Source organism: Festucalex cinctus, chromosome 3 (assembly GCF_051991245.1).
Source record: "Festucalex cinctus isolate MCC-2025b chromosome 3, RoL_Fcin_1.0, whole genome shotgun sequence".
NCBI lineage: Eukaryota > Metazoa > Chordata > Actinopteri > Syngnathiformes > Syngnathidae > Festucalex > Festucalex cinctus.
Window position 1 is genome coordinate 24,603,284 of NC_135413.1, and position 24,988 is coordinate 24,628,271.

The following is a 24,988-nucleotide window of genomic DNA, read 5'->3' on the forward strand; positions in this document are numbered from 1 at the left end:
TTTGCAGTTTGAATGCTTTATTAACTGTATGTATGCATACTGCAATTAAGTAGCAAGAACTAAAGGCAAACTAGAAAGGACTACAAAATACACATGGACCAATACATTTACAAAACATTCAAAATGTTACAAAATGGGCTGTATTGGTCCTTCTGTTGTTCTTCAATTTGAATCTTTGTACAAATTGTCAAGATATAAGGTCAACCATTTTTACTTTGCACAATTTTACAAGTGCCAGGGAGAGATACGTGTCGGTGCCAACCACCAGTAAACCAATCAGTAAAGCATCTCCATCCGACACCACAAGCACGACACCCTCCCCCGGGAGACTAAACTACATCTTCGGGTCCATTTAAGGACAGAAAAAACAAAAACAAAACAAAACAGTTTTTTCTTCAATCATTTTTAGCTTTCAGCCTCTGAGGGCAAATAAAGTGAAGGTCAAAAACGATTTGTGAGAGGGAAGCAAACCAAAAACTTTGGTAGAGTGAAATTATGTTCAGGTGTTGTTTTTTTTGTTTTTAACATGTCAGTTGTACCATTTACGCGACATGTTCCCCACTCACCACTTAGACTCTCCCTTCCCCCCATTATTTACATCAAAGCATCAAAAAAGTATATAACAGCATTTCTCAAACCCACTGTTTCTTCTCGACTCAGCTCCAAAAGGGATCATCAACAACAACAAAAAATGTAAATCTTCAGAACCTGGAGCAGTAGTCCTCAAGTCCACATTTCTCAACAAAGACTTTGGTTGCCAGTTTATCCAGTGCTGCCAACAGTGAAGGGGGAGGTGCGTACGTGTGTGTTCTCTCTCTCTCTCGAGGGCTACGAGCTGAATGTGAACCAGGCTAGCTGGCACCGGTTCCTTCCATCACCTGCTGGGCTTGCTTCTGACCCATGCAGCACTGAGCCACCGACTGGAACAACCTGATGAGGACAGGGGACATTTTCAACACATGAAGACAATGAGCAGTGCTGGGAAGTAACCAAGTAGCCATCGTGGGACCTCGATTTAGCGGACCCTGAGCCAACAGACAAATAATACTGTCCAGCCACTTAAAAAAAAACGAATGCTCATTTTCCTTCATTCTACTAGACAGTGCATTTCAACATCAATAGCACAAATGTCAATGGCATTTGATTCCCTGGAATGAAGTTGAAGCCGATTATTAAAATAATGACAGCCTATACGTTGCCTCATTCATATCCTTATGAATATGGCAGCGCATAACAAGCACTCTGCCTCAATTTGAGCCATTAAAAACTGTATAGGATGATTGTATTTTAGGAACGAAACCTACTTTTCAATCTCAGGGGCACAGTGCACAAAGTCATGGCTCCAGAACTTGAAGGCGGGATTCTTGATGAGCTCGATGAAGGTGATGAGGAGACCCCACGGGTGAGGCCGGTTCACAATCAGCCTCTCCAACAGGACCCTTTGTGAGAGGAGATGTTCAAGTACTTTCATTTGTTATGTCACCAAGCCCCTATTTACTCAATTATTAATCATTCCACAAAGTGTCCGTGCAAAAACTGACCTGGTGATCTGCTCCTGGATGGCCTCAGTGTTTGCCTCAGCAAACAGATAGAGCATGGTGCAGCTGAAGTAATGCGTGTGGCTGTTCGGGTAGCGTAGCTGGTTGGCGATGGCGTTCAAGAACAAGTAACGTCCTATAAAAGCAGCACCCACATGTTCAGTGTTATCGTTACTAGCGCCCGTTCACCCGTGTGCATCCAGCCAAGTTACCCTCTGTGTCCAGGTCCACAGCCAAATTCTGGAAGATGTCCATGTGTGCAGAGTGAGTGATGGTGCTCATGGAGGGTGTGCTGCCCTTGTTGTGGATGTGCGCGATGGCCTGCGTGCCCACATACAACACTAACGCGTTTATCAGCTGGATGTTGTAGCGGTTTCCTGGCTCGTTGGATACCTGTCAGACAAATGAAGGTTTTACATTTCCAATCGTGAAGCCCTCATTTGAGGAAAGAAAAAAAAAAAAAAAGGGGGAAAAAAGGCCTTTACCTGTAGATTACTGCGCAGCTCTGAGAGGAAAGTGACCGGCGAACGCGTTTTCAGATACGAGTCCAGATCCTTCTTGAACTGGGAAGGCATGACGGCTGTGAAGTTGGTGAGGATGCGAGGAGCGATGTTGATCTCGCTCAGCATGTCCACCTGCACATGACATCAGTCCCTCAGCAAATATACAGAAACATCATCATTGTGGAGCAGTTAAGTCAAGTCAGTCTGTAAACCTCTAATGTGCATCTGTTAACAGTCTGTATCTGTCTTCTGCATGTGTGCGATAGTGCTTTCTACCTTGAGATTGGGCGTGAAAGGGTCGGGGAGCCTCATGTTGCGTGGAAAGGCACTCAGGATGAGGTTGCGCAGCTGAATGCAATTGGGTGGGATCACGTCACAGAACCCATAATGGTAATCGCACAAGAACTCTGGGAAGTCGTGCAACAGGACCAGCAGTACCCTCAGCGTGCCCTGAAACAAGACAACGGTTCAAACAATTAGGGGCCAACTCAACTCAACTCAACTCTGCCAACTCAACTACAGAAATGGCTTGAAACAAAAGGTCAAAAATAAAGACTATTTGATGAATAATCTATAATAATCAATTCTGCAACAGCCCTAAAAACGGCAAAGAAAGGAAAAAAAAAAAGTTAACTTAGTTGTAGTAATAAGATGAACACAGTAAGCACACCTTGTAGAGGATTTGCATAGGTTTGTTGAGCTCTACATTCCTCAGGAAAGGTGCCAGGTACTTGAAGAGATCAATAAGCAACTGTGCGTACATCGGCCAACCCTGGGAGACCACAAAACATTTACACACCAGTAACATTTGTCACACATTCACCTCAATTGTGAAAACACAGATGGCAAACCTTCTGCTGTGGCGTGTGCGCAAGCATGCGGGCGATGAAGATGCGATGAGAGATCAGTTCAAGCCAAGCGTACACAAAACCTGGGGCCTTGGTGGGCCTCAGGATGTGGAAGGTGTTGCTAAAGAGAACAAAAGCAAGGTCAATTTAGTCAAAAATCTCAGAAAGATGAGAGCTTCCCTGCTTAGGCAGCTGCATGTCCTACCAGAAGGCGGTGAGCGTCTGGAAGTTGATGGTCTCCAGGACGTGCTCGGGAGCATTGAGCTCCAACAGTAGCATGATGAAAATGCGGTGGTAGGGCAGCTGCTGGAATTCTGTGTGGCGGACATCGTGATCCTGGATCAACACCCCAACGACGATTCCCAGCACCTATTGGGAGAACGCATTAAGTCCAGTTATGGGGATTGTAGGGTAACTTTTGTACACCAGCCATTCAGACCACATTTCTGCTATTACGAGACTGTTGTGTCACTTCGGAATACAACGGATGCTCAGTTTGACGTTATTGACATACGAGGTCAACTAGCAACGATAGATTAATATTGGATGTATTTAATTGGGTTTGGTTACATTCCATCCATCTTCTACAGCACTTGATCTGTTCAGGGATGTGGGGAGCTGGAGCCAATTGCAGCTGACTTCTTTGAAGAAAGAAGTCCTGCACTAACTGCGGCGCTGATATTACATTCACAAGTGACGTTTTTGTAAAATACTAACTAGAGGTAGAGGGGTCTGAAAAGTCACTAAATTGAGCACCGTTCCTACTTACAATATTTGGTTATGTTGCTGCATAGGCGGAAACAGATGACCACCCTGCACGTGTACACGATGCTGTACCTTGTTGAGGAGGTTGATCTTGGTCACAGTGTTGGAAGCCTCTCCAGAATGTTTGACAAGCAGGGCTATGAGTCGAACAAAGGCGTCCAGGTTGTGGTAGCACTTTGCTCTGATGATGGCTGCACTGGCTGCTGGGTTGTGCTGCTGTTCAGCTTGCGCGCGGTAACTGATCTCCACACACATCTCGGTGCACAGGCGGAAGAAGCGCGTGATTAGGTCGTCCGTCTTCAGAATACCCTGCTGGTGCATCTGAGTGGCAAAATGTCAGAGACGATGAGACAAGTCACAATTGTGGTCATCTTTGCATTTTAATGAGCAGCTGACTACCTGGCCAACAAATGCAGAGAACGCTTTGGTGCTGTCCCGGCCAGCGGCTGCCGAGTGGTAAAGGTTGACCCACTCCCTCAAGAGATACTCGGCCTTCTCCCTCAGGCCGGGAGGATCGTCGTACTCCGACGCCTGGGAGATCCCAGAGTGCATCATGAAGTTTGGGCCGCCGTGGGCCCGATCAATCATGGCCTCATAGTTGGAGCGGACAACATCCATCAACTGGGGAAGACTGGGGAAAAATTAACAAACACTTTAAAATTCACAACAAGATGCCGCCCGAAACACAACTGCAGCTGGATCCGTGGGGATGTCACGAAGCACGTCAAGAGTCACCAGCGCCTAATGGCGGCGGGCAGCGGAGACGTGTGCAACGCATCTACCGTATATGCTTTCTGCCACACGAAATGCTCACTTTCCACACAGTGCAAGTCAGTCTCCGTTTTCCACATTAAATATAACGTATCTACTTCCAAATACCTTGGCGCTATTTCCTTGTTTAGCCACGCCGCTCGATAGCATTAATAGTGTCACTGTAGCCAAGTGACACCATGCCGTACGCTAAGCTGTGTGGAAAAATGAAGTCTTGCTCTGGTGCCACTGCGCAACTCCAGATCTAATAAAATGTTATAAAAATAACCTCACATATTTATCCAAGCCCTGATCGGGAGACAACGTCCGAATCCGATTAAGTTAGCAACCACATGATCGGGCCCAATTTCCCATTACGTGATCGGATCGGGACATCCCTAATAAAGACCCATAACAAAACGATCGGGGGGGAGAAAAAATAAAATAAAATAAAATAAAATAAAAAAAACACAAAAAACTGATCTAGTGGGATATGAAGATGAACTGCGATGGAAGCAGGGGTTCACTGTATTCCAACCCTGTAATTTACCCTTCTGGCGCATTTGCTCGAGAGTGAGCACATGTCCTCATTAAGGTCTCAATGGTGTGGAAGAGGTCCGCTTCGGTTACATGGCTGACACTGCGTTCGTCCACCAGCAGCAGCTTCACTAACTGCATGGCAAACGCCACCGCCATGTAGTGAAGTCCATTCTCCATCGACTGCAAGCAAAGAATGATGGAACAATTTATTAACTTTAAGCAATCAACTCCACACTTGCTTGTGTGGCGTCTCGCCAACTGCTTTTTGTGAAGATTAAGGGGTACTAGTCGGATTTGGAAGCATCACGCAGGGTACAAGTTGCCTTAAAAGGCCGCGCAATCTGAAATCAAGACTGCCCTTTTCTAGATTGACAATACTTTGTGTAGGTCTGGCATACCTGGGCCAGATGCAAATCATACTGCTGCATATTCACAAGATGGTTTCGGATCAAAAGCTCCACTGCCTCAACATTGTACTTGTACTCATCCCGGCATTCAATTAGACACCTGTCAATGAAAAACACAAACAAGTGCTTTCCTAACTATGTTGGTGAAACTACAGCAGCTACAAATTGTGTTTACATTATCACCGCAGTCGTAACAAGGATGACTTGACTCTGACCTGGTGATCTGTTTGTTGCACCACTGCGGTCCGTATGCACGCCCATCCTGGAGGGCCTTAAGAACCAGCAGGTGGCACTCCCGATACCGAAGAAGCAAGTCATTATCAGCCCCGCTAGTGGCATCCAGAAGGCCTTCCACAGCCTGCGAAAGGAGAGGAAATTCTACACCTATTGCATATGGGCCTGGAACATATCCTCCGCGATAAACTGGATGGAGCCTTATATCCTACCTTCTGTAGCAATCCAAGAGCTGCAATCCCATCCCTGGAGTTTCTTGCTAAGGCCACAGCCTCCAAAAGGCTGCGCAGGGCTTGCGTCAGGGGATTCATAGAGAGCGCCTGAGGGATGGCGTGAAGATGCTGCTCCAAGTCTGCCATGCACTTGTCATAGATTTGTGCAACATCATCTGTGGCCCACGCTTGTTGCTGTTGACAAGAAAAAAAAACAGGTAATTGAAAGAAAATATCACACTGCTTTGTGACGAGCAATTTGTGGAAATTTACTTGACGCATTTGTGACAAAAAGAGTAAGTCACCTTCATTGGTTGAGCAAGGAAACCTGTTGGTTGAGAGAGATCATTACTGGGTAAGAAACCAGGAACATTCCTTGCAAACTCTTCATACACAGCTAGCTGCTTGGGGTCCACTCCTCCCACCTGAAGAACAAAGACAATGAATGCGTATGGGGAGTTAGGTGGACACATATACACTAAACTGATACTAAATTGAAGTCATCTGTTAAAAACGTACCTTTAGTCTTATCTGTTCAGGCATTCGTTCAGCCTGGTAAGTCAAAACAACTGGATCACAGTAACGGCGTCCTTCTTGGCGTGCATGCTTCCTCAACTCAAATTCCTACATGACAAGTGATACACAGGTCAATTAAAAATATACAGACTGGGTCAAAAGCAGGCACACTTCTTAAATGAACTTTTTAAAAGAAGGAAAGTATTGCAAGGAAGAAAGATGAAGGAAAAAATATATAGTATAAAAAGGAGGGATGTAGGAGATAAGGATCTTATGAAAAGAAGGATGGAGGAAGAGGAACTTCACCTTTTAGGATCTCTAACATGTCAACACACAAAACGTAACCCTAATTTGAAACCTAACCCTAGTTTAAAGCCATAATCATAACTTGAAACCATGATTTTTAAACAACCTATCATTTGGAAACCATCCTTTTGACCTGCCATACTTTCCCCCCCTTTTTTTTTATAAACAAGATTAAAGTGTTTAAATTAAAATGCAATTTTAACTTTACATTGCTTCCTCATCTTTTATAAGGTCTGGGGATCAAGCCTTGCCACAAATAGCAAAAATCTGCAATGTATGGCCCACAAAAAAAGGTAATTATGAACCTTTTTTATATGCCATGAATTGCAGATTTTTGCTACAGATGCCACAAGATGGGGGCAAAGCATTACTATTTTATATGACAGGGCTTTGGCCATACACAAGACTGTTAAATGCACACTTGTGCTGTAAACTGGTAGAGCAATGAATATTTTTATATCAGCGGCCGAAATGAGTTTCCTCCAAAGGGTGTCCGGGCTCTCCCTTAGAGATAGGGTGAGAAGCTCGGTCATCCGGGAAGGACTCAGAGTCGAGCCGCTGCTCCTCCGCGTTGAGAGGAGCCAGCTGAGGTGGCTCGGGCATCTGGTTCGGATGCCTCCTGGACGTCTCCCTGGGGAGGTGTTCCGGGCATGTCCCACCGGCGGGAGGCCCCGGGGATGACCCAGGACACGCTGGAGAGACTCTCTCTCGGCTGGCCTGGGAACGCCTTGGGATCCCGCCGGCGGAGCTGGTTGAAGTGGCTGGGTAGAGGGAGGTCTGGGTTTCTCTCCTAAAGCTGCTACCCCCCGACCCGACCTCAGATAAGCGGTAGAAGATGGATGGATGGATAGAATGCTTTTAAAAGGGTTTGGGATGATAGTTTGTGGTATTAATAGATGAAATTATGCTCATTTTTAGGACATTGTCAATTATTTGCAGAAAAATACTCCGGTAATGCAAATAATGTATTCAATCAATATTGAAAAACTGCCCGGTTTTGGTCAAAGCCGCAGCTAATGCATCGATGCTTGAATGTGACCTTCCCAAGCACTCACCGTAGCAAGCCTCTTGTCCATTTCAGGGCCAGCCTTCTCCACTGCTGTCTTCTGAATAAAACAGCATGCTAGTTCACAGTTCTCCTGAGCAACCCTGGCTGCAGCCTCCTCCATCATTTCCCTCTGCTGGGGAGTCGGTGCCTGATTAAAGAAAAGAAAGAGAAAAAAAAAAAACATGATTAATTTGTCAAAGAAGGTAAGTTGGTTGTAAAGCAGCAGCAGAACTGAGCTTACCCTCAGCGCAGCCGCAAAACTGTTTTTGAGATTAGCAGCAATGCTGACAAGCAGAGGCTCTCGGCAAGTGATCATGGCCATGCCGGCAGTCAGGTTCCTCATCATGTGGTGTGCCGCCACGCGCATGCGGGACTCCTCCGAATCCAGCGCGAAGTCCTTGCGGATGATTTGCTCACACGTTGTCATGGCGATTTTGATAGAGCGGTCAACCACAGGGTGCACGAGCTCCTGGACTGCACGCTCAACTGATTGCCTCACACACTGCTTCAACTGAGGATGGGCTTGTAGAAGAGGGATCTTAAGAGAAAATATTGAGGGGATGGTGAAGAAAATTTGTGGAAACAACAAATAAATATGGGGAGAGGGGGGGAGGGGGTCATAGAATTAGCAGGCGCCAAACCGATAGTATGTGGGTGTCTGCTGTATTTTAATATTCAGTTACTTGTCAATCGCCATGTAGATGTGTGAACTTGATGAAATTCAACCAATACTTACATTGGCATTTATATTAATGTGTGGTGCCAGGCCTGCCAAGGCATACACATTGATATCGTGGTAACTGAACTGTGGGGTGGGGGGCCCTGTTGTTGTGCAAGGGGTGGTGGTAGCAGCTGGTGTGGAGGGTGGAGCTGAAAATGGAACAAAGTCTCCTGTTGGTAGCAAAAAAAGTATTTAAAAACATAAGAACAAAGCACAGGCTAACAGAAAATGTGTGTTGTTAAATCAGTATGTTAAATTGTATTTATTTAAAAAAAAATAAAATAAATTACCTGATGTAGAAACTGGGAGCATTTCATCTGGCGGCTTTGCTTCTTTCTTTGGTGCTGAAAGCTGCTCCTCGAGACTCTTAAGCTTGTCCTTATCCTTCAACAGGTTCCCTGGCTTCAGGTCATTGATGTCCAGAGACAAGTTCTTACAAAGAACTTCAATCTCAAATTTCAGGTTAAGCTGAAATGGAACGCAAACATCATCCTTTTTGCAGCATTCTCAGATAACTTCAATGCTGCCAATTAATCAATCAATATTTTAATACTGGAATTATTATTATTATTATTTTTTTTTAACAACATTTCAAAATGTCCAAAAAATTGATGGAATAATAAACAGTACAAGATTTTACATGACTCAAATTTATCTTTAAATTTAAAAACATTTCATTTCTTTTCGAGGGTTCCAAGACCAGTAAAATTACCTTGAGATCATGTTCCTGATGTAGCTCTGCGAGAACATTCATGATGGCCATGGTCCAAGGGTTCTGGGGCCTGAAAACCTACAAAAGTCAAAAGCACAATTAGGCGGCAGGCTTGGATCACGACGACCGATCTCAACCCATGTTGCTTACCATGCTTCGCAGGCTGGATTCCAAAACTTTGGCCACAAAGGGAACCACGTAAAGTAGCTCCTGTTGGCCTTTCACATAGGCTTCCAGTAGCAGCGACTTAATTTCCAGATCCTGGAAAAATGAGGGGGCAGAGAACATTTACCCATCTCAATTTTTGGGGAAAAGCTATTCGAAAGTCCAATTGAGAATCCAAGGGACCAAACAAATTCGCTTACTGTATGGAGAATAGGCTTGTTTTTGGCCAGTGTAATCATGCCCAACCAGTGACCCAAGTTCTTCAGCAATGAACGATCAGAGAAATTGGCAGCAGCCTTGTCAGATGTCAACAAAACCTAAACGGAGAACAAGAGGCAGCTTTTAAAGTAGGCAACAAACAGTATTTCCAGTACTGTAGTTCCAAAAAATATTCAACCTTGATGTTCCTGTAAGTCTCTGTAAGGACCATTTTGACAAACTCAGGATTCTTGAGTGTGTCCAGAAAGTTGGAGTAGAGACTGTGGAAATTGGGCTCAATGCTGACACGCTTCATCACCAGATACTGAGACACCCAAGGCATAAATTCTTCCTTCACCGTCTCCTTCAACTCCTCTACCTAAATTAAAACAGAGGATTAAGAACAGCTTCTCTTATTATAGTCAACGACAATTGATATTTGTATTCCTTATTTACCTTTTGAGTCATGTTTGACTGAGAAAGGTTATTGAAGATGAAAGCAATCTTCTCCTGAACATTCTCTGGAGGTTCTACAATCCTTTCCGTTTGGTCAGTGGCCACCAGTAGAGTGTCTATATTTGTAGTGTTAATGGAGGGCTGCAATAAGGAATACAAGATGCAGCTTAGTTTACCTTACCAACAAGTACCATAGACCACAAATGTGTGAAAACTGACATACAGATTGACAGTGAACCACCGCTATATTGCAGTTCATCGTTCGCACCTCTTCTATAAAATTAATTTAAAAAACATTGAGTTTTTAGTTTTACAGTATATGGACAAGATTTAGAGTTACACGCCAAAATTACACACAAAAAAACTTTGATATGGTCACAATAATCACAGATTTACACTTATTGAGGTTGAGTTTGTGTCCCCAGTGTTAACATGTGTTAACTGTTGATGTTTAGTCAAACTCACAGGTACATCCTTCTTGAAGCTGCTGGGTGTTGGCCTTGTGATGGTAGTGGTCTTAGCGGCCGTGGTAGTGGTCGTAGTGGTCGTGACAAGGGTGCTCGTCTGCCCCGGTTGGGGAACTTTTGGGAGACCGGGTTGCTGTGATTGGGCTTGAACCTGTGCCAGCGCCAGACTGCCTGGGGTGGTGATGGAGCCTTGCATCTTCACCGGGGGGTCCCGTGACTGTTGGCCATACTCAATATACTGCACACACAGGATATTGGAAGATGCAGAGCGTAGGATTTAATCTATCTTTCAGTAGCCTCTCCTCGCAGACAATACTAGGGGCATCAAGTAGGGCTGAACGAAACGAGGATTGAAATTTGAATGAGATTTTTTATCAGGCAGATAATGGGATTCTGATCCGAAGCTTTGGCCATCACGTGGTTGCTTTGTTTGAATTTTGTTTTTTCCCCCCTAAAAAATCGTTCAGCCCAACCATCTAGAATTCAAAAACGTTTTGCGCAAAATTAAGGAAACCTGGTTACCTCTTGTAAATGGTGGGGGAACTGCAAAAAATGAGCAATTGATGCAAGATGTTGACAATACTGGGGGTAATCCTTCAATCTAAAAGCACAAGGGATTTACCAATTTAAGCCATACAGGGTTATATATACACAAAAACATGACAGCTGTTGAAATAACTAAGCATGTTTAAATACCTGTTTTTGAACCGGTCTAGGGCAGCAATTCCAAAGTAATACATTTTGGATCCATATGGTTTTCTTAAGGCTTCAAGCACATATCTGAGGGCAAGGCCGAGGGCCATGTAGGTGACAAGACCCTTTTCAATGATGCCACCAAACAGGCAGGCTGTGATGTGCAGCTCCTTGTCCGGGTATTGGGGGAAGAAACGGTATTCCTCAAACAAGTTCCGAAGCATACAATTGAACACTTCCCGCTCTCTTTTGATGGTAGAATCTTTGAATCGCTGTAGCATCTCCAGAACCTGGAGGTGGACAATTTTGCTCTGTTATTTACATCCATGTTAAACAATGGGGTTACCGTCGTGGAATTCTCAGTAGCTGGCGAGATGAATAAAACAGTCTGGAAAACAATTGGTCTTTTGGGTTTCTGTAGATTTGAAGCTTCAAAAATACACAAGTCTAACAGAGCAATCTACATAAAGGAATGATCTGTTAGAGGAGAGAGTGCGCAGTAAATTATAATGGGAAAATTTTTATGCAGCCTGGTAGGGTCTTGGGAGGAGAAGTGGAGGGTCAGCTAGACAGGAAAGTAAGCAGTCTGGTCCGAGCAGGCTTATCAGTCAAGTTCACTTCGATATCGTTTCATGTACAAGAAGTGAAAAACCCATTGTTAAAGAAAATATAAACTTATGTTAATACGTGCTAAATAAATGTTTTCCATTAACACCATCCAGGAAAATAAGTTACACCTTGACAGCCAGCTCTAGATCCATTCAATGTATATAACTCAATTCACAACAAATACATTTGACTACTTACTTCATCCACAGACATAGTCGGGTGAGGCGGATGGTTGTAGATGCGCTGGAAGTAACTGTTGGCTTCATCATCTATCTCTTTGCTAAAGTGCTGGTTTGCCTCGGGCCAAACCTGAGAAAGGTCAGCTAGTAGGAGAAGAATTTTGCAGATTTAAGATTTACAGGAAGGTAATGATTTAAAATAAGCAAAGCATGAGGCACATTTTCTTTTCTTGTGTGGAAAGTCACATGTATACAAGTGCATCTCAATGAAGTGTGGTTCTAGTACCCCTAGTGCTATGTCGGCTCCCTCTAGTAGACTGTATGACAAAGAATCACTGGACTAAATGTTCAAACAGAGCATAACTTTATAGTGGCCGGAACTTTAAGTAATTGAATACAGAACATTTGTTAAGATCACTCCAGCAATACATCAAATCCGTCAAGTTGCCTTCTTCTATATCAAAGACATCCGACTGTGGTACTGACTCTGACCTTGGTGCTAGGAAAATGATCCACGCCTTCAATTCTATCCCACCGGCAAAAGTGTCCCAATATGCATACTTGGTTCCTTGAAAGGCGCTATATAAATTTATTTTATTAATAATGGCTTGGGGCTCCTTTTACACACAATACTCTGACACCAGTAGTAATATTCAATACTCTAATTTTATGAAATTTTAAATTTGGGGGCTGTATTAGGCGCATTATTGTAATTATGAAATACATTGGTATTCTCTAGATTCATTAACCATGTAGGAAATTTCAGTTTCATTTTGACTTCTGATCATTTACTGAGATGCACCTGTACACTTACGCCACATTCACAAGGCTTAATAAGTAAATTGACTAAAGTGGGGCTGTCAGCTTAAGCAGACAAGGAATGGAAGACTGGCCTGTATTTCCTCAACAAAAGATCTGACAGGTTAAATGGCATTTTCGAATCAGGGCTGATATGTCCAAAGTAAAAGGCTGATTTTACTTGTACGCCATATTTGTCAAGACCACAATGTCCCACTTGTATAGGTTTGCACATGCAGTCATCATATGACAATTGCAGAGGAAATACAGTGCTGAGCAGCGCAGGGCGAGGCTCTCAGTCACACCACTACCACCGCCACTTACAGGCCTTCATCTTACTCTGCTGAAAGGTAGGTGGGTTCAGGCTCGGTGTGCTCATCTTTCTGGTGCTGAATGGATCAGTGCTTACTGCTGGCATTCCAAGACTAGAACCGATACCAGTGCCGATGCCCGAGCCCAAGGGACCTGAAAGAAACATCAGATGTTTCATTTCATAATCTATTCTAACAATAGCCTTTTTGGGTGTCAACCTAGTGGTGTTTAAAATCAGAAAAGTACTTTCAATGCTGATATTAAAGGAAAACATAAGAAAAAGCACCGTACCAGAGTCCATACCGGGGAGCTGCGAGGACAAGCTGCCAATACCCCCAAAAGGTGTGCTTGGATTGGTGTTTGAGAGTGGCGGAAATGCCTTTGCTGGCGATTGGGGATTACTGAAAGCAGAACTAAGGGAGGTGGGGAAGCCCTGCATGCTCTGAGGGTGGGAGGTGGCTGTGCCGCCCAAGTTCAAGGAGCCCATGCCAGTAAGAGGGTCCATCTAACAGAAGCAAGAGAAGGGATTTTAACAACTTGTGCAATGTTTGTTCATTGATCTGCTAATAAGATTTGGATGATGATATTAACGTTTTGAAAACAGTATAAAGATGGACAAAGTCATGGATGTTTAGGGGCCATCTCTCGTTACATTTTTTTATTTTTATTTTTTAAAACTCTCACAAATTATTCAACCTCTGTGCACTGGCTGCCATCCATCAAATGGATGCCCTTTTGGGGGTGGGGGAACAGGTACAGGTTATGCAAATTTGGGTGCCGAGGACATGAATGAAATTGGATTTATTTATTTATTTAGTGTCACAAAGAAAATGGGTGGCCATAACATGTAAATCCGATGCCAATTTTATGTATACAGGTTCAACCTGTGCACAAGAGTATGACCATTCCAAAAACTAAAAATAAAAAAATAAAAATAAAAATAAAAAATAAACATTCATAGTGTAAGCCTCCCACACACTAATCACACTGAAACTTAAATGCACTTTTAAAATACATTGTAAACATTTTAACCTTAAAATATTACAAATCTGTAATATAGCAGGTGATTACTGTAACCCTGAAACAACTTAAACTGAAGTCAACTTATTTTAGTCAGAAAACAGTCCTACAGTAACACACTAGTTAGGTGATGGTTGTGCCTCAGATGTACAGTATGTGTTATAAAAGCAAGATACCTGAACAGGGGAAATGGCATCCAGGCTGCTGGTGCTTGGGGCCCGACCTTTAGGCATGACTCCAGGTGGTGGCTGCCGGGCTTTGTTCATAACATTGCTGCAATTTGCAACCATGGTCAGGATAGTCTCCGACAGCTCTTGTGAAACACTCCTAAGAGATAGGCAAAACAATTTTAGTTAGAAATGCTGCACTATAAAGAACTTTGCCAGGCAAAGCGCAAAAACAAACACTGAATGATAGGAGGCTCTCACCCAGCGCAAGACTTAAGACAGGCCAACATGGTGGCTAAGGTCTCTGGAGGCAACTGAGAGCTTTTAGGCTGGTCCTTGTCTGGGGCTAAGCCCCCCATAATGGATGGGCATCGCCTCTTCAGGAATGTGACACAAGCTTGGATGAAAGGTTCCTGATCAAGATGAAAAACAAAATTACCTCCATTCAGATTCCACTGGGTGTGCGCTTAAGACATTAACATTGAGACATACCCCATGCTCTCTAATTTTGTCAGTCTGCCATTTATCAAGTTTGAGGTATTCACGGCGAGAGGCAAGTGCAGCAAGGTCAATAACAAAGGCAAATGGAGTACCATTCAGCAGCATCGAGAGAGACTGGAGGACAAAATCATATTGGCATATGGGTAAACATAAAACAATCACTAACGGAACGGTCCAACAGCCTCTCACTTTTGTGCTATAGGCTAGTCTGTTTCAATGTTTTTTATGTGTTTTGGCAAACCTTCAAGTCCTGGGCCACATCCAGGATGCGAGACAACTTGGCTTGGTCATACTGCTCACCTCTCATATACCACTCAGCCATTGAATGCATAATTAACTGACGGATGGAAGGAGATTGTCCCTGAGAAAGAAAAAAAGCCATTAGTTTTTTATGCTCACAACTAGTATATTAACATTACAGTTTCATAGTACAGTGAACCCGCCCACTATCACACAGTGAATCATTCGTGCTCCTGCCATGTCACAGATTTTGAGACTGTTTATGAATTTTCACAGTATTCAAAAAAGTCCAAAGTTATTGTCACTACTCACTGTACTAGAGTTGAGACAAAAGGATAAGTGACAAAAAGTAAGTACATATTGATTTGTGGACAGCATCTTATCAGGCATCAGTAATACTTTTTCAGCAAGATACATTTAATGACCAACCTGTCCATGCCAGGCATAGTGCAGGATGATAGCAGAGTTAGGGTGGTTGCCCAGAAAGATGGGCATGAGGGTAGAGATGAGCTCATGGCGCAATGTATGCCAGGAGGTGGAGATCTGCAGCAATGCCATAACAAGCATATCCGGGCAGTGCTTGATGGGAAAGCTGAAGAGTTGCTTCACCTGCTCGTACTGGCCAACCTCTGATAGCCTAAGCAGGCTTTCCACCAAATCCAGACTTTTCCTGTAATAAGTTCAGAAGTTTCAGGCACAAGTGGGGTATGCAATATGTTTATGGCTTAGTACAGGTACAGTAATAATGTGTTAAAATGGAGCAATTCCACACCATGTTGCAATCTCCCTGTTGTCATCCTCTGGTGGCGCTTTAAGGATGTCGATGGCCACCGTGTGGCAAGGGTAGTCAGCGAAGCAAAACACTTCAGGGCTCATTAGAGAGTGCTGAATGAATGATAACTGGAACACAACAAAGTAGGAGTTTAGAGATTTGCAGTCAAACATTTAACAAATGATGAAAATTACATCCATTAAGTATGCAACAACTTGACAATATTGCTGTGAACTTAACATACACACGTTGACATCTTGCTGTAATGTTACCTGTCCTTCTGCGTGTTTCCATGGCCGATATATGAGATCAACAGGGAATACCTCCATGCCCAAACCCCGCTGAATTCCGTACACCACTATATGCAGGCCCTTACTGTCCCGGATTAGGAATCCTGCATGATCCAGTTCGTACGTCACCTCTTTGAAGTTCAGGTTTGGATTCTACATGATCAAAGTGAGTAGTGGGTATAAGTGAAACAACAACAGACACAGACAAACATACATATCTTGGCCTCTTGCCACATGTTTAGAAAAGTTGTAATACAGCATCATCGTACAAACTATAAACTGAGGTTCATAAATATTGGGATATTGACAAGTCATCTTTTTGGCTCTTTTGAAATGAAACACAAGATATGCTATAAGTGATTTCATGCTTGCGGTGAATCAAAAGTTGAAGCCAGCTAATGACAAACATCTAAGAGATGCACATGTTGTATATTTCTTACACAGCAGGGTAATTATAGTGTGCAGTACAGAAGGTAATGCTTTAATGGCTTAGTCGCAAAAATGTCAATCTCCATTATGGAGGTACATGGGATATTAAAAAACAAACAAACAGTAGAACTAGACCAAAGCTAGGCTGCACATGCTTACCTATCTTAAAAATTACAACAAAAAAGGCAGCAAAACAAGCTATGTTCCATCACATGAAAACAACAACAACAACAACAACACGTTTTTAGTACAACAAGGAACATTGTAAATTGTGAGAGGTAAATCATAAAACAGACATGATTAACAAGCTAGTGTTCCTGGCAAATAATCTGTGGACATTTCACAGTCATGCTAATGCTTCTAGTCACGCACACATGAACACCACTGTTCTGTAATACATTATCTGCATAGTTACGTTGTCTTTTGAAGACTGGTCGATATTGTGCTGGCTGCATAATATTTTTGGATTTTTTTTTTTCCAAGCAGAGATGCAGCAGTTTGATTTCTACTTCTTTTATTGGTTACTTTGTTAATGTTGATGACTGACAGTTCTTCTCAAAGTTACTTATTAGTGTTCACTTACCACTTCCTTAACCACATCGATGAGCACCTCAACATTCCACGTGTGCACCTGTGAGCCGTCATTCTTATCCTTCCCATCACTCCAGATACCACTTCCAGGAGCAGAGATTGACTAAGAGCGGGTACAAAACGAGATAGAATGTATAGAAACATTGTGGAGTCAAATCGCATACAACCACCAACTAACTCACCTGTAGGGGGATGCCATCAGTTAGGCCAGAGTGGGTACGAGCCATCATGCCCAGGACCCTAGCTACTTGGCTGGCTGTCACCTCCCTCACCCCATATTGGAGGATTATGTTTCTGCACTCATCCAAACTGAGGAGAATGACAACAAGTGGGTCAATACTAACAACGAAGGAGCGGACACAACTTGGGCACCAACTCAAGCCGAGAACGTAAATACCTGGCGCAAAAGCCGTAGCCTACTTCCTGCATGAATTCTGAAAGAGAACTCTCCATTATAGTCTTGGCTAACTCCCCGGAGTCAGGCAGGATCCTATCCATGAGAATGTCCCGTTTTTCAGGGTACAACAGTGGTGCGAGCACCACAGGGCAGCGCTCCTGCGGGAAATCTGAAACAAAGATGACACTCAATCGTACCATTCCAAAGAATTGAGTACTTGTACTAGAATTGGTCCTGGAAAAAATGGTATAAAATATCTCTTAATTAAAAAAAAATAAAATGATTTATGCTTTGTAGTCGATATCTGAATTTGAGGACCTGGGTTTGCCGAGATCGCAAGGTTCAGCTTACCTCGGCAAAGTGTCTTCAAGAAGGCGTCAATCTGTTCCTGTCCGACCCCACTGGCTCCCTTCTGGCCAAACAGTAAATGGGAGAGCAGCAGGTGTAAGACCTCTATAGCGATGTCCTGGAAGCCACCTTCTTGGTTTCCGCCGAGATCTGCGTCGATGTATGACCGCAGGAGATCGGGAAGCTTCTGCTTTATGAACTGAGAAGCTGAGCAAATAAAGAAATGTTAACTTAGGACACAAACGTACACATTTTTCACTGAAGCACTCGAATCAAACTATCTAGGACTGCTTACCAAATCCCCGAAGGTCTGTGTTGCTGGAATTTAGCAGTGCAAGGCCAAATATTACCTATAAATGTAAAAGTATGTTCATCCATTTCAGAATGTTTTTTTTTGAGAATGCATTTTTTTGTGTACCAATTCCAACAGTTGGCTCAAGTGGCTTACCTCTTGGACCTTGTTGAGCTTAAGAACTTTACTTAGTTGAGTGAATAAGTGGGCAGATGGTTTCAAACTCTGAAATAAAACATATCAAATGCTCATTAACTACTGACCATGACAAGGTAAATAGACGTAAACAAACTTCGCTTTATGTGTATTAATTGTATTTTAGTTCAAAATATTTTTGGTCAAAAACTGTTCCATACCTTTTGGTAGTGCAAGGGATTGTCGATGGCGTAGCACAGAGTCGAGATAAAGTTGGGCTTTGATATCAGCGACACACACTCCTGGATCAGAAACTGTGTCTTGGGCAAGTTGGAAACACAACAAGCCGGGGAGGAGACAGCAAAGAGCACAAAGGCATATGAAGGGCAACGAAGGCAAACGTCTCTATGGACATACAGCCACGTGTCAGTAGTGTTTGAAAGAGAATGAACTAAGGGTGATGTCATTATTCCAAAAGCAACCATTTTAAGTCAGTAGATAATAGATATCTCTCACTAGCGTATGATGAAGTTTTTGCTTCAAGATTTAAGTCATAATCTTACGTGGTTAAATTTGTAGAATGTCTCATCCAAAAAGGACTTGAAACAGCAAGGTCAACTCCTTTATTTTTATTTATTTTCTGATAAATTCACAATTTTAGATTTTATTTTATAGAATTTACATCTACTGTGGATGTTTTAAACTAAAAATAGGTAATTTTGTTTGAACTCCCCCACTGTTCAAGAAAGCAAATGTATCGAAAAAAAAACATTGAATTAAAGCAAATAAATACTTAGTGACATAACCCTTACTTGCAATAACTGCATCAAGCCTGCGACCCATTGACTTCAGGCTGTTGCATTGTCCATTTGAAACACTTTTCCAGGCCTTTATTGTAGCTTCTTTCCATTCTTGTTTCTGGAGGCTTTTTCCTTCAGTCTCTTCTTCAGAAGTAAAATATATTCTCTATTGTGTTATGGTCTGGTGAATGAATTGGCCAGTCTAAGACCTTCCACCTTTTCGTCCAGATTAAGTCCATTGTTGTATATTCCACCGATTAGTTTCGATAAATTTCTTCTGTAAAATTGTAAGATAAATTTTTTTTGTGGACTTCACAATTCATTCTGCTGCTGCTGCAATCATGAGTTACAGCATCAATAAAGACTAGTGACGCCCGTGGCAGATGCGGCCATGCAAGCCCAAGTTATGACTTTATTAACTCCCACCATGCTTGACAGATGAGCTTGTGTGTGTTTTAGATCATAAGCAGATCATTCCTTCCTCCATACTTTGGCCTTTCCATCCCTTTGGTAGAGGTTAATCTTGGTCTCATCAGTCCATAAAAACTTTTAACCCCAGATTGGGTTTGGGCCTTCTGACTTTTTGATGATTAGTAGTTTGCATCTTGTGGTATCTCTCAAAGTCTTTGAACAGTGGATTGTCATATACCTTCACAACGGCCCTGTGGAGAGGTTGGCAGTGATGCCACTGACTTGTCATCAACTGCAGTTGATACCCTTGGCTGACCTGCTTCAACGTCTATTGCTAAGTACACCTGTAGTTTCTCTCTCAGGACATTTTAATTATTGTACTGACTATGGCCAATATTTCTGCAATTGCTCCGATTGATTTTCCTTCTTCTCTCAGCTTCAAAATGGTTGGCTTTTCTTCCATAGACAGCTCTCTGGTCTTCATGTTTGCTTAACAGCAAGTACAGTTTTCATAGGTGAAACCCAAAACGAACAACAAGTATGCTCTCATTTCTAAGCAATCAATCCAAAAGAAAACACCTGGGGAACGTCAAACACCCATCAGTCACATATTCCTATGGGATATATGCCACGGAAGAGGCGGGACTGTTTTTGCACATCAGTTTGTTTCCGGTTCGGTTTGCGATGTGTGGGTTGTGTCAAAAATACTTGTGCTTCCGACTTTGTGCCCCTGCGTTTCGCGTTCGCAACCCGGACCGGAAACAAACTGATGTGCAAAATCACGTCCCGCCTCTTCCGTGGCATATACCCCATACTTTTGCTCACTTGAAAAGTGGGTGGGTTCAAACAACAGCTGCTCTGTCATGAGTTTAACACAATTCTGAACTTCTGACTCTCATATTTATCTTTTGATCTGAAAGCCAAATGTCTTTGGTATACAACGAAAACAAAGAAATTGACGTTGCTGTTCCAGTACTTTTGGAGAGAACTGTATATTTGAGGGGGGGGGGGGGGGGGGGGGGGGGCGTATATTGTCGAGATTGAAGTCGTAACATTACGAGAACATTTATTTTTTTATGAGTACAAAAAATGAATAGACGTAGTTAAGTTAGAGTTTAATATTTTCACAGGGAAAAACAGTGAGACTATGGTCAAGATTTTGGATCCTGAGGGAGAGGAAACCTGGGGAACACCATCTCAGCCAGCAAGGGGCCCTAATGCTTACTGCATCTGGAATCACATGATAAACTTTTAAGACATATGCAAATGTTTGACTGCAATGACGTTTCGTGGACTCCTATTGTAGATAGAAGCATACCATACCAACAGTGATCATTTCATTTTTCTTTTACTTCATTATTTAAAAAAATTAAAGGGGGCAGAAAGAAGTACAATGTATAACATCCGCCCTAAACGTTATTGCAGACTACTTCATGAAGACAAAAAATTGTGTCGGAGGTAGTCCACGATATCACAAACTCTGGTGCTTCTTACTCCAGAGCACACAAACATTTACAATTAAAACTCCTTATACTCATATTAATCTGATCTTGGTGTGCTGAAATAGTTTTTCATTTAATTATCGCAATATTACAACTTCAATCTCGAAAAAGTGACCAAAAAGATTTCCTATTTGTTTCTATTCAGGGTGACCCTAACTCTACTTTGTAAATACATATTTATAGTGGCATGCTGTTCAAACTTGAGTACAGAAAAATAATGCACCTGCACACACAACACAAATCAAAAGGTATTCAGTGGTTTCTGATTTTTTTTTTTTTTAATTACCTGGTGAAAATCCTTGCCGCTGCTTTTACCATCGCCACTGAAATCCACATGTGAGAAAAGACAGCGAAGTAGATGCCTGTCTGCCTCAGGACCGTGACGATTTACAATCTGGAAAAAGGCCCGCTGAGTTATTAACGCCACACCTTCACAGATTAATTACATGTTCTTCGGTGCCAATGTATTTTTTTTTTTTTTGAACACTCACATGCTGTATTTCTTGCTGGCTGGCTCTGTAGTTTTTCTTTGTCAAATTGTCCACCAAATAGCTGATTTGAGACAAAGCCAGCGAGAGCGAGTCAAGATTCATTGCTGGTTGGGGCGGAAGCAGGCGGCCGAGCACGGCGCAAAATCACCATTATTCCCCTTTAGTCACTTCAGTGATAGGTTACTTTTCCTCCCCTCCCCCCCAAAAAGTGTGAAAAAATATTGACGTCCAAATGAGGTTTTCTGTCAGTGTCTCCCGGTCCTAGGTAGAGTCTTTCAGTTTAAAATAAGGATCAGCATCTGCAAGGAAGAGAATAAAAAAATTAATAATAGCCACATAACTCAAAAGATCGGTGTATACAAGTAGGTATATAATTTCTGTAAATGGAATTGACAGTTCTGATTCTATGCTGGGCAATATTCGAACAGGAACACTCACAATTAGCAATCATTTGGATTTAGATTTGATATTTGCTGAAAAACACAGATATTCACACAGATCCAATATTTTCATGCTCTTTCTGTTTTGTCCTAAGGTGCCACAAAAATGCCCTGCCACCTTCTAAAAGGTAGTGGTGAGCAAACTCGGTCCTCGAGGACCCGAGTCCTGCAGGTTTTGGATGTTTCCCTGCTGTAACGCAGCTGATTCCAATCATAAGGACTATTACCAGGCTTATGCAGAGCTTGCTGATGAGCTGATCATATATCAGCTGTGTTGGAGAAGGGAAACGTCCAAAACCTATAGGACTCCGGGCCTCGAGGACAGAGTTTGCCCACCTCTGTTCTAAGGCATCGTGTTAGTAAAGCAGTCACTAGCCTTGGCCACCGGCTGATAGCCGGCCAGTTTGACAGCGAAATATTTTGTGATTGAACAGTAGAAGGTAAGGCTCCTTGTGGGGTTGCCACTAGGGATGTAACGATATCTAAACATCACAATACGATATTATCACGATATGAAGGCCACGATACGATAATTATCATGATATTGTGGGGGTGTTGGCGATATTTAAAAAAAGATCACAATATTGTAGTAAAAAAACAAAAAACAAAAAAAGAGCACAATACTGTGCTTTTGTACATAACATCAATGCATATAAATCCCCTACAATCTCTAATAACAATATTGAGACTTACTTGGTAACGCAAGCACGCATTGATCGCTTCACAAGCAAATAAGGTTTCCCTTCATCTGACAATTAGCATAGATTTTAAACATAGAAGGCCAAAAAATCCCTAATGAAAATTAAGTTACACGAATAAACTAGCCATTAGAGGGTGCTAGAAGTGCAAAAATGGAAATCAACCTGACTTTTTTAACAAATGTGTTCCTTTAAAATATTGTGAACACGACGACGACGACGGTATTGTGGCAGTTTTAATATCGCGATATCACGACATTGCCCTTATCGTGACATCCCTAGTTACCACCAGATAAAACAAGGGGCTAACCTTCAAGATGATGCTGAAAACTGTCCAGATCACTAGTGGCTATACGTATGGTACAGTGACAAATTAAAGCAATAGTCATGACCAATATACAGGATGTATTTTAAAATGAGTATCAATGCATCACTGAATGAATGTCATAAAATGGCTAGTAGTAGTAGTAGTAGTAGTAGTAGTAGTAGGTATTTTTACAGAATGGTGACATACTTGCCAACATCTTTATTTCCCATAAATCAAAAATATCAGTAAGCCTTGTATTTTTCAGGGCAATGTTTACAGATGAGCATTAAGTGATGCAGCATTTGGGAATCATAATTTGGGGTGTATATGTCTGTAATAAATTATTATAGACGAATGCAAAACATTGTTTTCCTAGTGAATATTTAGCTTTTTGGGTCCGAAACAGCCGACAATAGCACGGATTCACTGTCTTTTCCAACTTCTTGTCATGAAAAATAAGTGACTTTTGAGGCCTGTGAGCATGACAGCTCAAAATGTTTCCTTCATCACATCTCAATGTCTGAGATATTTGACTCTCGCACGTCCATCTGGATGCCTACGGCTACGACACAAAGTTTAGTGGCCATCTTTGGGACGTGAACTCACCCCCTAAAACGAGACTGCAGATTGCTCACACTAAGGCCTCAGCTGAGCTAAAACAAGAAGCGGAATCGGTCGCTCCTTCCAGATAACACAACCTCTTCTTTACCAACCGATGCACAAAGTGGCCTGATCCCATCAAGCAACAAACAATACTAAGTTTCACACAACAGACACATGGGACGCTGCAGTGTACAAGTGTAAAAAGAAACGAAAAACACTCCATGAAACAAAGGGCAAGTGCATGGACCGACAGTGTGAGCCAATGGTCCGCGCGAGCCATAAACAAGCAATCGAAATGTTGCTACAATTTGTTATCCAAGCGCCCCATTGGAGTCGCAATTTCACATATGATATCAACTCTACAGTGAGCTACTCAATTCAGAATTTAAACGAGCTGCAAATCGAACTTGTTTCTTAGTGTGTACCTAGAGTACACTTAGCCGTCGAAGCTAACAGCATATTATAACGTGACCTGACTTATAGCTGATTAACGATACATGAAGACCTCGTTTTAATAATTTAGCAATATTACACAACCATAAAAACATGCTACTTACGTTCAGAAAGCAAATTAATGTCTTACACGGGAAATTATCATAAAACAGTCTAGCGCTTGTTCACGCTAATACAGAAGCTTTAAGCTAGCCGTGCTAGTATCTCAGGCCCGTATAACAAGGTTAGCATTGTTTGCTGCTAACTTTGGATTATACCACCATTTTAACAAGCAACGGGGCAACCGGGGGGCTTATTTGTGATGAACTCGAGAAAGCTGGGCAAACATAACGGCAGGAAACTATATAAGTAATTCCTATGGATTGACTAACGGCAGCATTAGCATCGTTAGCTCATCTCCACCGAGCGCCGTCTAGTCTACGGAACTGCTATCACTTCGGATCCAAGCATCTTGAATCCAACAACTGTATGGTAACTCGACTTTTATTCAAGTATGTATGGAAGTGGCGTTTGTGCAATACTCAGGTGCACCATAAGCGGGAATTAAACACTAACAACTGTCAAATTAAGCAATTTGATAATGTATGACAGCTGCTTTCCAGTAAATAGTCCATCCCCGATGCTGGTAGCTAGCCGCCGTCCTGTTGATTTCAAATCGCTCCCGTACGCGTCAAAAATCAACGTGACCGCCAGTTACACAGGGACTTGTCAGCGGGCATGTATTCCAAATCTCACCGTGTTCCACGAGATTAATTCAGTAGCTCATTCCTCCTTCGTTCTCTCCAAACAAACTTGGGCGAAATGGAAGGGGGTCGCAGCACCTCCAAGTACAGTTTGATTTTCAAAATAAAATGGCGACTGTCACCGTCACGGCGCGCTCTCGCCGCAAGAAGAGTGCGTGAGCGTGAATTTACGTGCGCGCGCCACACACGGACTGGAAACGCTCTCCACTCGTTCAACTCACCTGCTCAGTGCGCTCCTATTGTTTTCAAAATCATCGACAGGTAGGTACGTACTAGATAAAATAGATTAGATTAGATTAGATAGATAGATAGATAGATTGAAAAAAAAAAAAAAGTAGGAGGCACGGGAAGAACATGGCTCGATGTAGTGTAGTGCAAATC

General features: G+C 42.5%; 1 protein-coding gene across 9 annotated transcripts; it reads right to left on the reverse strand.

Annotated features, from left to right (window-relative positions):
• On the reverse strand, positions 1-24,767 carry cnot1 (CCR4-NOT transcription complex, subunit 1). 9 transcript variants are annotated; one of them, XM_077516979.1, is made up of 49 exons: positions 24,600-24,767; positions 21,364-21,662; positions 21,159-21,266; positions 18,381-18,473; positions 18,181-18,249; positions 18,028-18,082; positions 17,736-17,939; positions 17,385-17,553; positions 17,170-17,296; positions 16,980-17,090; positions 15,950-16,120; positions 15,678-15,805; positions 15,335-15,575; positions 14,907-15,026; positions 14,657-14,779; positions 14,426-14,577; positions 14,174-14,324; positions 13,269-13,482; positions 13,005-13,130; positions 11,887-12,011; positions 11,083-11,369; positions 10,909-10,987; positions 10,385-10,624; positions 9,920-10,060; positions 9,663-9,842; positions 9,466-9,582; positions 9,251-9,361; positions 9,101-9,178; positions 8,679-8,856; positions 8,404-8,537; positions 7,909-8,205; positions 7,675-7,815; positions 6,317-6,421; positions 6,103-6,222; positions 5,798-5,992; positions 5,567-5,709; positions 5,343-5,451; positions 4,955-5,124; positions 4,054-4,285; positions 3,727-3,975; positions 3,095-3,258; positions 2,893-3,010; positions 2,712-2,813; positions 2,318-2,491; positions 2,024-2,173; positions 1,751-1,931; positions 1,542-1,674; positions 1,305-1,439; positions 1-930 (listed from the first exon to the last, which is right to left on the reverse strand). In XM_077516979.1, exons 2-49 carry the CDS (start codon positions 21,463-21,465, stop codon positions 852-854), a joined length of 7,131 nt encoding a protein of 2,376 aa, XP_077373105.1. In that variant the 5' UTR covers positions 21,466-21,662; positions 24,600-24,767; the 3' UTR covers positions 1-851. The 9 variants fall into 9 exon arrangements, with proteins under 9 accessions (XP_077373105.1, XP_077373098.1, XP_077373104.1 ...); XM_077516972.1 differs by having other exon boundaries at positions 8,404-8,558; positions 10,385-10,633; positions 12,990-13,130; XM_077516978.1 differs by having other exon boundaries at positions 18,381-18,479.
• Between the last annotated feature and the right edge of the window lie 221 nt (positions 24,768-24,988).